At 45.4% G+C, this 14298-nt stretch overlaps 1 protein-coding gene across 1 annotated transcript in view; it reads left to right on the plus strand.

Moving 5' to 3' along the window:
* The first annotated feature begins 6766 nt into the window (after positions 1-6766).
* ACAD9 (acyl-CoA dehydrogenase family member 9) overlaps positions 6767-14298 on the plus strand; it is a 60114-nt gene continuing 52582 nt past the window's right edge. The window contains exons 1-2 of the mRNA XM_026656672.1: positions 6767-6950; positions 11497-11590. Of these exons, the coding sequence (XP_026512457.1) occupies positions 6825-6950; positions 11497-11590 (220 nt within the window). The 5' untranslated portion in view covers positions 6767-6824. The remainder of the gene's footprint in view (positions 6951-11496; positions 11591-14298) is intronic.

Raw genomic sequence — 14298 nt, forward strand, 5'->3', positions numbered from 1 at the left:
ACACACACACACACACACACACACACACACACACACACACACACACAGGTTTCTCTACTCAAGAAACACAGGAACACTTGTTTTATTCCTAACCAGATTCCAAATTTCTATTTTACTAATCTGTATGTTTCTTGCTGGTTCCTCCCTAGCATCTGAATGGGAAACAGACAGAGCAGAATTTCCTTAGTGGGAGACATAGGAAAGGGACAAATGCTAGGCCAGGATCTTCATTGCCCTGCTCTTAATATAGCAATTTACACCATAACAAAGTGGATGTAACACACTACCACATCAGCAGAGTAGTGTTTTATATCTACTTGGCACTTGTTTTGCCTTGTGTAAATGACTACACCTGTTGTAGGGCACCAGGCAGTCTCGCTGTATCTGCCATATACTCCCTCACCTTCTACCGATCCTTCAGAAACTGCTGGTCAGAAAGGGCAGAGGATGATGATAGTTAGAGGAAATCTTAATAGAAAACAAAGTTCATACCGACCAATGTCAGCATTATCCTATACTGATGGCCCCTTCTGCACAGTATTGTTACCGCCTGAGGGGCTCGAGGCGGACTAAAATGGTCTGTTGCCCGGTGTGCTTAGCACCAATGAAGACACCGAGGGGAGAAAGCAAGCCAAGTTTATTTCAGAGCTCTGAAATGGCACTAGGAGACCAGCATGTCTCAAATCCAGTGCAACAAATACAAATAACTTTTACCTTTTATACCCCAAGCAGTTTCTGTGTAAGCCTTTGTTCTGTTAACTCCCTCTTACTACTCCCACCCCTCCCTTCTCTAGCCGTTACAATTAGAAAAGTTCCCATACGCCTGCTTATCTTTTTGGCCTTGCAAGGCCTGTTTACAGCAGCTGCCTGCTAGAAAAGCTGACCCTTACATTTCTGCCTTAACATGTAAGCAGTGAGCATAGAAGTAGGTGAGAGTTCACAAGATGGGGTTTGGGGGTTCCAGATAGGCCCAGAGCAAAAAAGCTTTATCGACACTTTGGCCTTCCACTCTCCCGAGTTACCTGGTAGCTATGCCTAGCGGACCCCAACAATCCCTCCTTTGAGAACACTCAACAAACCTTTGTCAGAGTTTTTTCATACTTTAAAGACAAAATGCGATTAAGCTCCATACAATCAGGATTATTAATGAGAGGGTATAAAGGAACCTTTGGGGAGGGGGAGATACAAATCTTACCTATGAGCACTTTACAGCAAATGAGCAAAAGAACAAGAACAAAACATATCACCACACCTGTGAGCAAGATGCGAACACTGCTTTCTCCTACATCTTCTAGTTTCCCTAAACCAGGTATCCAACCCCAAAGGGAATCCAAAATAGTGGGTTTCCCTTTCTGGGCCTTCCACTGGTTAAAGGCCCGTTCAGCTGACAAGATGTGCTTGTTAATGTCCTGTGAAAACTCTGGGACATAGATACAACACTCTTCTCCAATAAGGGCACAGACCCCGCCTCGTGAGGCTAACACATAATTTAGGGCCTGTCGGTTCTGCAAAGCCAGCAGTCGAAGCTGGTGCAGCTCAGAACTTATGCTTTTCTCTATGGCTAGAGTATTATTGGCAAACTTAAATTGTCAGAGGTGCTGCTGCTGATAACCATCCACCTTTAACAAAAGTCTGACCAATTTTGGGGTACTACTTTCCAGGGCAATCCCGCTGAATGATGGGGAGTCTGGGCACATATCCAACAGTTGGAGAGATTGAATTTACGGGCAAAGGCAATTTTCAGGGCCTCATATGTGTTGGTAGCCATATTTGCAGGGATGGCTCCCCATCCTGCATGCGATGTGGGTGAAACAGTAGGTAACAGAAGAATTGCCTCTGTAATAAAAAGAAATGCTGTGAGAGACCCTAAACTTAAACCCATATTGTAATTACCACAACCCAAATACCCAGAAAACAAGAAGAATTATTGACACTAAACAAGTCAAAAAATAACAAGACCAAATACATAGGCCAGGTCCGCCTTCTGTGAGAAAATAAAACCAATGCTCAGGGTTCTCGCGGGGAGTATGCTGTGACTGTTCAGAAAGATCACAACGCATTCCCAGTGATCCTTACTGTCTTTTGAATAACAGCTTAAGTCCCAAATCGTCGCTAGCCGCCTTCTCCGCAGGCTGGACAGTCCACGGTTCAGGAATGGGCACTGCTTTCAGTCGAGAGTGATGAATCCAGTTCTTGTGTCCTTCGACCTTTGCCGCTGTATGGGTGACAAGCAGGACGGTGTGGGGTCCCTTCCACTTCTTTTGGAGAGGCTCGTCCTTCCAGGTCCGCACGAGAACGGAGTCACCAGGCTGCAGGGAGTGGACCCGAGTATCCAGCAGAAGAGGCTGTGAATCTTTGGTGTACCTGTGAAGAAAAGAAAGAACAGCAGACAGAGGGCACATGTACTGAGACAAAAAACCATACCCCACTTCCCATTCCCCTGCCAGAACTGGGGTACCATTCATAGGCCATGCTCTTCCAAACATAATCTTGAAGGGACTAAGCCCTATCCTACCCTTAGAGAGAGCACGAATGCGAAGTAACACAAGGGGCAAGGCATCAGGCCACTTAAGAGAGGCCTCCTAACAGACCTTTGAGAGGTGTCGCTTGAGTGTCTGATTTGTGCGTTCCACTACTCCACTGGCTTGTGGTCGCTAGGGTGTGTGGAGTTTCCAGGGGATTTGCAGAGCACTTGATATCTTTTGAACAACTTGAGATGTGAAGTGTGTTCCATTATCAGATTCCATCCACTGAGGAAGGCCGAAGCGAGGAATGATCTCCTTGACAAACTTAAGAGCCACTGTCTTGGCAGTGTTGTTGCGACATGGGAAGGCCTCAGGCCATCCGCTGAATCGATCCACTAAGACCAGGAGGTACCTGTACCCTTGGGTCCTGGGAAACTCAGTAAAGTTTATTTGCCACACCAATCCTGGGCCTGGGGTAGGTTTCAGGGTGGCTGGAGGCACTGCTACTCCTGGTCGAGGGTTATTCTTTTGGCAGATTAAACATTCAGCTTGTACCTGTGATGCTAGGGGTTTAAGTCCAGAGGTTAGAAAATATTTATTTATGAGTTGGGTAAAAGCCTCTCTGCTTGCGTGTGTGGTTTGATGCAGTTTTTGCAACACTGATCGAATCAAGCCCTTGGGCAGGAGGATTTTTCCCTTTGTGGAATAAAGCCATCCCTCCTTTTCCTGGAGACCGAGACTGTCAGCCAGGTTTCTGTCCTCTTGGGAGTACTGAGGGGCTGCAAGCTCACCCACTGATGGGATGAGGGCATGCATTTGGGCATTTTCCTCAGTTAGTGATTTCAGGTAGCAGCACGCTTAGCTTCCCTGTCTGCTCTGGCATTGCCCTTGGTTACATCTTGATCTTCCCTTTGATGGGCTTTGCAATGCACCACTGCTACTGCTGAGGGGAGTTGTACTGCTTCTAACAGCCGGAGAATTTGAGACCCATGCTTAACCGGAGAGCCTTGGGCTGTTAGCATTCCCCTGCCGGTAAACTTTCAGCTTCCACGGTATCATGAAGAGACACAACCGCATAACCAGCCCTCCTTTGCCCATTTACAACAGTACTACTTTCATCTGTATACCATTCCAAGTCAGCATTTGGGAGTGGCTGATCTTTTAGATCTGGGCGGCTAGCATACTGAACATCTATGATTTCTAAACAGTCATGTTCCTGCTTTTCTGTCTCTGGTAGCAGTGTAGCTGGATTAAGGGAGGGGCAGATTTGCAGGGTGACTTCAGGATTCTCTAACAGCTTCACCTGATACCGAGCAACCCGAGCCTGTGTGAGCCAAAGACCACCCTTAGTGTCCAGCAAGGCTCGGACCATATGGGGAACATACACACTTACACAGTTCCTCCCAGTGTCAGTTTCCAGCTTTCCCAAGCACTAGAGCAGTAGCTGCGACCGCCCTCAAACAGACTGGCCATCCCTTTGAAACTTGATCCAGTTGTTTAGAAAAGTATGCCACAGGACGCTTCCAGGCACCTAGTAACTGAAATGCCCTGTCCGCTTCTGGGGACCAGTGAAAGGGGTCATGTTCCGCTCCCTTAACACATTCATACAGAGGTTTAGCCCACAGTTCAAACTCTGGAATCCATATTCTGCAAAAACCTGCCATGCCCAGGAATGCTCTAAGCCATTTACGGTTGCTGGGAATGGGAACTTGGCAGATAGCCTCCTTCCTTTCATTTGAGAGCTGTCTCTCTCCCTGCCTGATGTGAAATCCCAGATATTGAACCTCTGAAAGAGCAATTTGGGCTTTGCTTTGAGATACCCTGTATCCTCGCAGTCCAATAAAGTTTAGGAGACTCACAGTAGCTCTGAGACAAGGGATTAGACCCACAGCAGCAATTAACAAGTCATCTACATATTGCAGCAGGAGGGCTTTGTCTGAATTATCCCACTCCTCCAAGTCTCTGACCAAAGCCTGTTCAAACAGAGTGGGGGAATTTTTAAATCCTTGAGCCAATACTGTTCAACAAAACTGCCTTTTAACCCTTCTGTTGTCCTCATTATGCCTGGCAGTATTTTGCTGATCTCAGTTGCTTGGGCACATTCAGCCCCCCTTCCTCTTGGTTGTCAACAAAGTCTTGGCTGTGAACACTGACCTTGGACTGAGGCCAGCTGTATTTTCCTCTCAGTTAACTCATTCCGTGCTTTTTCCTCTTCTCCCTTTCTCAGCTTCTTCTAACTTCCAAAGGAACCTTCCACTCTTCACTCATACACCTTTTCTCCAACCATTAACACATACTTATTGCCATTATACACCTTTTCCAGTAACATAACTTCTGTGCAGAGCCTTGAAGCAACAAACCAGGATGAGCACACTCACTTCTGAGGATTCCTCTCTGTACAACCTCTGGTGTCCAATAGCTTTCCCTTTTAAACCTTAAATGCCTTCTCTGTCTTCCTTCTCCTTAGCCTTAGCTGTAACCTGATTCCGCTTCACTTCAGACAACAGGGTTCTTATAAGTATATTACAATCATCCCAGTCAGGCTAGCTAGACACCCTTTAAAGACAGAAATGAACTTGCTTGGATTCGTTGAGAATTTTTCTGCCTCTACCTTAAAAGCAGCCAAATGTTAAAAGCAACATGAGATACACTGACATAAGATCCTGTGTTCCTGGACGGGCTACCACACTCTCAGTAATCAACAGATACAATCCCACTGGGGGGGTTCTCTCTAAAACCTGTGGGGGTGGAGGAGCCGAAGGGGACACCAATTCTGGCATTACAACTGTGAGAGGGTTCTGGGGTTTAGCAGCCAATACTACCGAGCCTGTCGGAGTCAAATGGCACTTGAGCAAAATATCAGTCCTATTTCTTAACACCATAAACGTATACGCATAGAGATGTTCATTCCATTTGCCTGTTCTCTGACAAAACAAAAGCAACTGAAGGATCATGTTATAATTAAGTGATCCTTCCGGTGGCCACCTTTCTTGGCACTCCAGCTGATACTGAGGCCAATCAACTGTACAGAACCTTTTCAATTTACTTTTAATCAACTGATCAGATCCAAACACTTTCCGGTTCACCAGAATGCATTCTAAGGGTGTACACTGTACCCTGCCGGCTGTACTCTGTCCCTGCCCCATACTGAGGGAGACTCTGGGCGTCCCCAGGTCAAAACAGGCAGACACTGGGCGTCCCCAGGTCAAGACAGATAAAGTCCCCACTGGACTGTTCCTACCTTATCCAAGGGTCCGGTTCTGCACCGTCGCCCTATCCACGGGACCGGTTCCCCACCGTCGCCCACAGCTGCTTCTCCACTGTCTGTGTGCGTTGCACCGTTGTGCCCTCCGGGGTCGAGCAAACCACGTCTCTGCCGAGGCCCCCGATGAAGTCACCGGTGCGCGCTGGGCGTCGGTCGTCGCCGTAATCCGTCGGCCACCGGGAGGGATCCGGGCAAGGCTAAATTTCAGCCTCGAGCCCACCCAGGGACGCCAAAACTGTTACCGCCTGAGGGGCTCGAGGCGGACTAAAATCGTCCGTTGCCCGGTGTGCTTAGCACCAATGAAGACACCGAGGGGAGAAAGCAAGCCAAGTTTATTTCAGAGCTCTGAAATGGCACTAGGAGACCAGCATGTCTCAAATCCAGTGCAACAAATACAAATAACTTTTACCTTTTATACCCCAAGCAGTTTCTGTGTAAGCCTTTGTTCTGTTAACTCCCTCTTACTACTCCCACCCCTCCCTTCTCTAGCCGTTACAATTAGAAAAGTTCCCATACGCCTGCTTATCTTTTTGGCCTTGCAAGGCCTGTTTACAGCAGCTGCCTGCTAGAAAAGCTGACCCTTACATTTCTGCCTTAACAGGTAAGCAGTGAGCATAGAAGTAGGTGAGAGTTCACAAGATAGGGTTTGGGGGTTCCAGATAGGCCCAGAGCAAAAGAGCTTCATTGACACTTTGGCCTTCCACTCTCCCGAGTTACCTGGTAGCTATGCCTAGCGGACCCCAACAGTATTATCTACCAAAGTTCAGAGACTGCCAGTGATAGCTTGTACAGATATTGAGAAAGCAACTGTTTAACCCTTGTGCCATCTATCTGGTGAGTGTGGTCGGGGGACAAGAAACTGAGCAAGTGAAAAACATCTCAGGGGAGGTCAAATCATGATTTTAAATTACACAGGGGAAGCATTTACTTCTTTTCACAAGGATTAATTAAAGTAGTATAAAAAAATGAGAGGGTTTGTGTCACGCGACCCACTAGATGCGTCATCAGCGCGCGCCCCTGACGGCTTTCTGAGGCGGAGTGCGGAGCCGTGCAGCTTTCTGGCACTGCTCAGTAGCACAGTGACCCGGTCGGCCATGAGCGGTCTCAGCCTTCTGTTGCGGGCGGCGCGCGCCGCGTTCCCCGCTGGGGCCAGGCAGCTACGTACCGGCGGTCTCCGCAGTGCCTACGCCAAGGAGCTTTTCCTGGGGAAGCTGGAGAAGGTGAGGCTGAGCGAGACGAGGCCGGGCTCCCAGCACCCTCCGCAACTGTGCCGGCCCCTGGGGTCTCCCGTCTCCTCGCTGGGGCTCCCGCCTCCCCCCTCCTTCCCGTCTGCGCCCGGCCCCTGGGGGTCTCTCCTCCTTCCAGGTTGTCCCAATCCTGGTCCCTCGTCTCCCTTCAGGGGCCCCTCGCAGCCCCTCCCTTTCTCCTGCATGGAACGGAGCCGTTTCATTCCGTGCTGTCTATGTGCAGACAGGGTTTTACAGCCTGGCTCTTATTTGTGCAGGGGCAGCTCAGGAGTAGCTCTTACATGAGTGATTTGTGTAAATGGGACCACCTATTCACTGTCTGTACACCTGACATAGGCCAGTTGGCGGACCCAGATTCTAGTGTAAGAGGACCCCCCCCCCTTCTCCCACCAGAAGATGTTGCACCATGTGAAACACAGCTAGGCTCGCTGTACACTGTTTTTTTTTTTCTTTTTCTGAAAGTCTTCCTTTGATGCTAGCAACAATAGGAATGCTATTAGAGACAGCTTGCAAGCTTTTTAACACCATGTTGAGTAACTCCATGGTGGTAAAAATGCATGCTACTTACCCTTGGGTTTAAGCTGGTAACACCAGGTGCTGATAATGGGTAAAACACTTGCTAATGTAGATTTACTGTGTGGAGGCTTACTGGAATCCTGGAGTCATTTGGTATTCAAATTGGAGTATCAGGAGATATGTTTCAGATTATGGGGTCTGAGGAACACCTAGGAAGATCTGCTAGGAAAGTGGATATGGCCTGAATGGTGTATGAGGGAGAGGAGACAGTTTATCTTGTGCTCTGACATTTAGGACAGCAGCTGCTAGATAGAATTTAGGTGTGTTAGTTTTAAGTGATTTGCTAATCATCTCCCTGCTTGGTTACTATAACCTCTTCTTCTTCAGCCTCACTGACATGCACATTGCTCCTCTTAAGGTGTCCAAAGTGTAGTTGCCAAAACTATCTTTTAGCCAATTAATCTGATCATATCTTCCCCTCATTGAATCCCTACACTAGTCCTCAGACACACCAGTTTGTTCAGCCTCCATTCATAGTCTTTAACAATTTCATCCTGATTTTCATCTGTTATCTGGTCTGCTATTGTCTGCTCTCCACCACAAGTGATACTCCATCCATAATTTCCTCCTATTTGTGCCTCTGTGCAATTTACTGTGGTTTCCCCTTCTATGTGGAACTCTCTCCCGATTTTAGTTTGCCAACCTTTCTTCATTGAAGTCCGCCTTAACAAACCACTTCTGTAATGAGACTTCTAAGGAGTGAGTTTATAACTAAAGAGGGAAAAAGCAAAGTTGCCTCCTCTTGCCAGTGTATTCCATGTGCTGTGGATCTGTCATCTAGGTTGTAATGTTTTGGGAGTCTATATTCTTTTGTGTACTCTACAGTGCCAGGCATATTCTGGGTGCTTAACAAATAATAGAGCCAATATTTGTATACAGGCGGAAATCATTCTGAAAGTTAAATTTCTTTACTTTCAGAGTTACACTTTATTCTACGGAGATTGCATAAGGGCCAAAATTCTGGATTCTATACTACTGGGATATCTGATTTGGCAGTAAAAACATGCTTAGCACGTCACTTCTTGTTAGTTTAAATTGATAGGAAACAGAACTTGTATAAAGGTGGGTTCTTTATAATCTGTCTAAAGGAAGATTTAATTGTGTGGTCAGTTTCACTTCCACATTTCAATGAACTGTTGGAAAGGCAGCTACACAGGCACATACTCAAGTTTCCATTGCTTGTTGGTAGTTAGCTTTCATCTCCAAGGGCACACCTATGTTACACAATATATGTGGTCTATATTTTCTCTTTGCCCTTCTTCCTTTGAACCCTGCCCCTGCTGATGTTGACTTTTGAGCAACACAATGAAACAGTGTCACTTCTGCCCAGAGCTAGCCACAGCCATTGTGAAAAATGAGGCATATCCGAATGGTCCTCTGGAACGTCACTCTAATAAGTGCCCATTTCTTCCCAGAATGCAGTTCACAGACCCTGTTCAGTGCCTTCATTTTTAACGTTGGCATCTAGCGAGTAGGTGGCAGTAAATTAAGGCCTTTCCCCACACAAACCACAGATGACAAAGAAAGTGTATAATATATACACGTGGACGATACAAGATTACCAGCCTGCATGTCGGGAAATTGCTCTTTCACATGTTATGCAACTAATATTAATACTGCTTCATTTTTTTTGTTTTTTGTTTTGAAGAAAGGGGAGACAATAATTTAAGGACATACTAAGCAACCAAGTTAATTGCTTACCATTGTAAAGTATAGTAAATTTCCCTTAAAAAAGAAATGGGTAGCTAAATCATATGCTAGCTATCAGACAATTAAATGTCATCGAACTTACTTCTGAAGTAATGCTCAGCTTCAGACCCAATCCTGCACTCACCGACAGTAATGGGATTTTTGCCATTGACTACACTGGTAACAAGACTGTATAGTGTTCAAAGAGCATTAGTATTTCTTCTGTGCCATTAAACAAACCATTCAATCCGACTATCAGAATAGATAAACTCCAAATTAAACCACTGATTATTAATAAAAAGAAGCATTCTTGAAGTATAAATTTAAATTGAGCAAAAAATCCATAACAGGCATTAACCAAATTCAGTAATGTGAGTTTAGCAGTACTTTGATCTTCCAGAACAAACCATGTCATGTGTCAAGGAAAGGATCATGGAAATCAAGCAAACAAATTTAGTCCCATATAGCCTGACCCTTGCTTATTTCAAACTCAGCTCCTCCTGACATGTAGCAAATTTTCTATACATCAGTCCTTTTCTGAAAATTTTAGAATTTACCAAATCCCAGGTGTTGTCTCCATACTCCTGTACAATGATTCTCAAACTTTTGTACTGGTGACCCCTTTCACATAGCAAGTCTGAGTGCGACCCCTGTTTCCCCTTATAAATAAACACTTTTTAATATGTTTACCACCATTATAAATGCTGGAGGCAAAGTGGGGTTTGGGGTGGAGGCTGACAGCTCATGACCCCCCACATAATGACCTCCCGACCCCCTGAGGGGTCCTGACCCCCAGTTTGAGAACCCCTGCTCCTATAGGAGTATTTGAATGAAGGGAGAATGACATGGTCTTGCAAAGGAGGTTTTGTTTGGAGAAGGCAGGGTAAGGGAGTAGGAAAGGGGCATGCAAACTTTTCAGCCTGAGAGCCGCATCAGGTTCCTGAAATTGTCTGGAGGGCGGGTTAGGGAAGGCTGTGCCTCCCCAAACAGCCAGGCATGGCCCAGCCCTCCGACCCTCCCCCCCCCGCGTGTCTCGCCTCCTGACGGCCCCCCTGGGACTCCTGCCCCATCCAACCCCCCTGTTCCCTGACGGCCCCCTGGGGACACCTGCCCCATCCACCACCCCCCTCTCCTTCCTACCTGCCCCTCCCCCCAGGACTCCCTGCCCCATCCAATCACCCCTTCTCCCTCACCACCCCTGGACACCGCTTCCCCATCCAACCCCTCCTCTCCTTCCTGACTGCCACTGCTCCCATTCAACCCCCCGGTTCCCTGGCCTCTGACCACCCCCCAAACTTCCCTGTCCCCTTACCGCGCTGCCTGGAGGACCGCTGACTGGCGGTGCGGCTGCACCAGGACAGGCAGCCACGCAGTGCAGCACAAAGCACTGGGTCAGGCCGGCTTTGCAGCTGCGCTGCCCCAGGAACTTGCTGCTTCACTGCCCAGAGCATTTTACCTGCGACGCAGTGAGCTGAGGCTGTGGAGGGAGGGGGAACAGCAGGGGAGGGGCTGGGGGCTAGTCTCCCAGGACGGGGCCTAGTCTCCTGGGCCAGGAGCTCAGGGGCCGGACAAGACGGTCCAACAGGCCGGATGTGACCCGTGGGCCATAGTTTGCCCACCTCTGGAGTAGGAACACTGTCACTTTAGCGGTATTTCACATCTCTCATTAGCTGCTCATGATTTTCTCTTTATTCAAGTCTAATAAATGGTAGTGCCTCCAACTTGCAATTAAAACCCCTTGTGTGAAGGAGAGAATGGAGCACAGCAGAACTGCATTATGCTAGTCCATGCACTCTATCATTGGGCTTCACAAAACTAGTATATATCATCCCTGCCCCAAGGAGCTTACAGTCTAAAATTGGCCCAAGTGAGGGCCAAAAAAGTGTACTAAATGGTAAAACAGGATTTTGGTAACAAGGTCATGTGGTTACTTAAGTATGTACTTGTTGATAGCTCATTTCACCTGTTAGCATACTTTCTTATATATGAACATTTTTCCTTCACCCCATTTTTTTCATTTTCAGATGCTATTCCTGGTTTATTTCAACATGCCGTACAATTGAAAAATGTAGTTTTGAGTACAGAACAAGTATATTTAATTTACTTAAGTTTGGTCATTTGAGACTACCTGAATTCCTGTAAACATTTTCCACAATTTTTGTTTTTAGAGGTTAACATCTAAAAACCACATGTTCTTCTTGAACCTGCTTTTTATTTTAAATTACCTTAATCATATTATACTCTGACATTTTAGAAGGAAGTTTTCCCTTATCCAGAGGTTTCTAATGAAGAATTAGAAGAAATCAACCAGTTTGTAGGACCAGTAGAAAAATTCTTCAGTGAAGAAGGTATGGTTACTCATCTTTTTCCATACAAATGGTTTCTAATTAGTGATATTACTATAATTGAAATACACCTCTACCCCGATATAACGCGACCCGATATAACACGAATTTGGATATAACGCGGTAAAGCAGCGCTCTGAGGGGGCGAGGCTGTGCACTCCGGCGGATCAAAGCAAGTTCGATATAACGTGGTTTCACCTATAATGCAGTAAGATTTTTTGGCTCCTGAGGACAGTGTTATATCGGGGTAGAGGTGTACTAAAAAGGAAACACTGTAACACTTTTTGTGCATTTATCATGACTTGTATAGTGTCACTGTTTTCCCTTGCATAGTCAATTTTCTCTTTTTGTGTGGTTCACTCATGCATCAAAGAGAAGAGAGAAATAAGAATTATTGTAAAACCACAAAAATTGAAAGGTCTCTGGGGCAGATGTAGGAATTGAAACTGCTTTTAACTTAGATTGTCCTTTAAAAGTGTGTTCCTTTCACTGTCTGTAATTTATAAGCATCTGATTTTGGTCATTTTTCCAACCAAATTCAGCAGAGGCAAACCCAAAGAGTGACTATTTCAGAAGCTATGAGCATATAAAAACAAAGTAATAGATGTTCTGCAATCTTAGCTAGAGCAGTGGATCATGAGAACGTTTTGCTTAGCAAAGGCACAGTGTGATTAAATGTTTAATTGTTTCTCTGAGAGAACAGAGAAACAATTGTTGAATAACTTCTAATTTCTTTACAAGCACTAATTTTCACTTCTGACATAGTTAAGCAGTATCATCCCCAATTTCCAGATGGCAAGTGTGGGGCAAATTCCCAGGAGGAAGTCCAGGGTCACGACGCGGATAAAAACTCCTGAGATCCTGACGGCTATTGGCCTAATAGCCTACGTCCCTGTTCAAAGGAATAAGTCAGCAATTTAAGCTATGAAACTCAAAAAATTATTGTTAAGAGTGAATGAGAAGACAATGCATATTTAGAGGGCTGTGAAACCATAAAACAAAACCAATACTCTTTAGTCAGTTTTAGAGATGGTATTTAATGGAGAAATGAAAAACATCAGATTACATGGTCTAGTTGATGATAATTATTCAATTTTGTTTGGGTTCTCTGCCATTTCTAGTTAGATATTCAGGGATAATTCTGAGCAGCAAAAATGAAACTGGAGAGCTGCCTAAATGCTTGTAAACTTGATACAGTTGGCACTGAGCAAAGAAATTCAACTGAGTAGATCTCTCTGAAGCTTGGCAGTTCTCATGCACCATGCTGATGTCTCTGTCACTCTGGTGAATGAACAAGTAACTACAAACACTTTTCTCACCCAAATCAGTTAATTATACCCCAAGTATATTCTTGATATGGTGTGCTTTGTAGTCTAAACCATTAAAAAAATCAATTACTTTGTTACAATGTTGTTTTTTCTGACTGAATTTCATCCCTCAACCAAGCATTGTGGTTGACCCCTTCTACCCTTTTGGGGGGGAGGGATAGCTCAGTGGTTTGAGTATTGGCCTGCTAAACCCAGGGTTGTGAGCTCAATCCTTGAGGGGGCCATTTAGGGATCTGGGGCAAAAATCAGTACTTGGTCCTGCTAGTGAAGGCAGGGGACTAGACTCGATGACTTTCAAGGTCCCTTCCAGTTCTATAATTTATTTATTTTAACCTCATGCAGTATTTGTCAAGTCACCTGCCTGTGATGAATAGGAGTCTTTCTGAGGGAAGTGCCACTGGAATCTGCAGAATTTGCTTTTTTTTCCTCAAGAATTTTTTTTTTTGGCAAGATAGCTTCAGCCTCTGTTGCTGAACAGCAACATAATGAAAACTAATGCAAGGGTGTAAACTGACAAGAATTGTTATTGTTCAGGACCTAATGGCAGCTGTGCAACTGGCAAGAACTAGATCTGTTCTTGCTTTAAAAACTACCTTGTCTATTAAAATTTATTGGGATAAATGTTCTTGAGGCTTCTCTGGGACAAATTCCTAGTTATTTTTTTGTTTATCCCAAAATTTTGGTACTGTGAGAATTTCTTATACTGTGCTAATGCTTCATACTAGCGTACACCTGAATGACCAGTATGCATAGAAACGTTCGAGATGGTTGAAAAAGCTATAGATTTTCCCCACTTCCAAGGCCCTAGTATTCATGTGTCATCACTTGGAGCTATAACTTCTGCCATTGGAACCTTCCAATCAGTTCCTTCTTGAATGCAGTCAGAGAAGGAGCACTGTGAGGAGCTGTGCCTCTTCAGCTGGAGTATTATTTCAGCTTCTGGGAAGAACTTGTTCTTGTAGAAATCTCTTCAGTTTTATTTTCTTTGGGGATCATTCACTTTTTGCTATGTAAGAAACGACTGGAAGATTCCAAGGGCTGTTGTCATATGCTATCCAGCAGCCACCATGGAGAGAGGAGTTGGCTCAAATTCTCTCCCACTATTGCTGCCTTAGGGACTAAACCAGTAGAAGCAGAATTGCAAGGTCAAGTAACTTCTCCTTACAGGAACATACCTGAGGGGTTTTATTTCCCTGCAGTCTGTAGTGGTAACCTTCATATGCAGTGGGTCACAGTATTCCACCTTACATCTACTTCAAAACTGTGGTAGTGAGCTGTAATAGTTCAGTACCTGATGATTGCTGGGGGCTGTTTAATGCTTTTCCAGATGCAGGGGAGTGAGGGGTTGGGGCGTGTTAGCCATTGTTGTTAAAGGCAGTCTGA

This window comes from Terrapene carolina, unplaced genomic scaffold (genome assembly GCF_002925995.2).
Source record: "Terrapene carolina triunguis isolate 2854851 unplaced genomic scaffold, T_m_triunguis-2.0 Scaffold232, whole genome shotgun sequence".
Taxonomy (NCBI): Eukaryota; Metazoa; Chordata; order Testudines; family Emydidae; genus Terrapene; species Terrapene triunguis.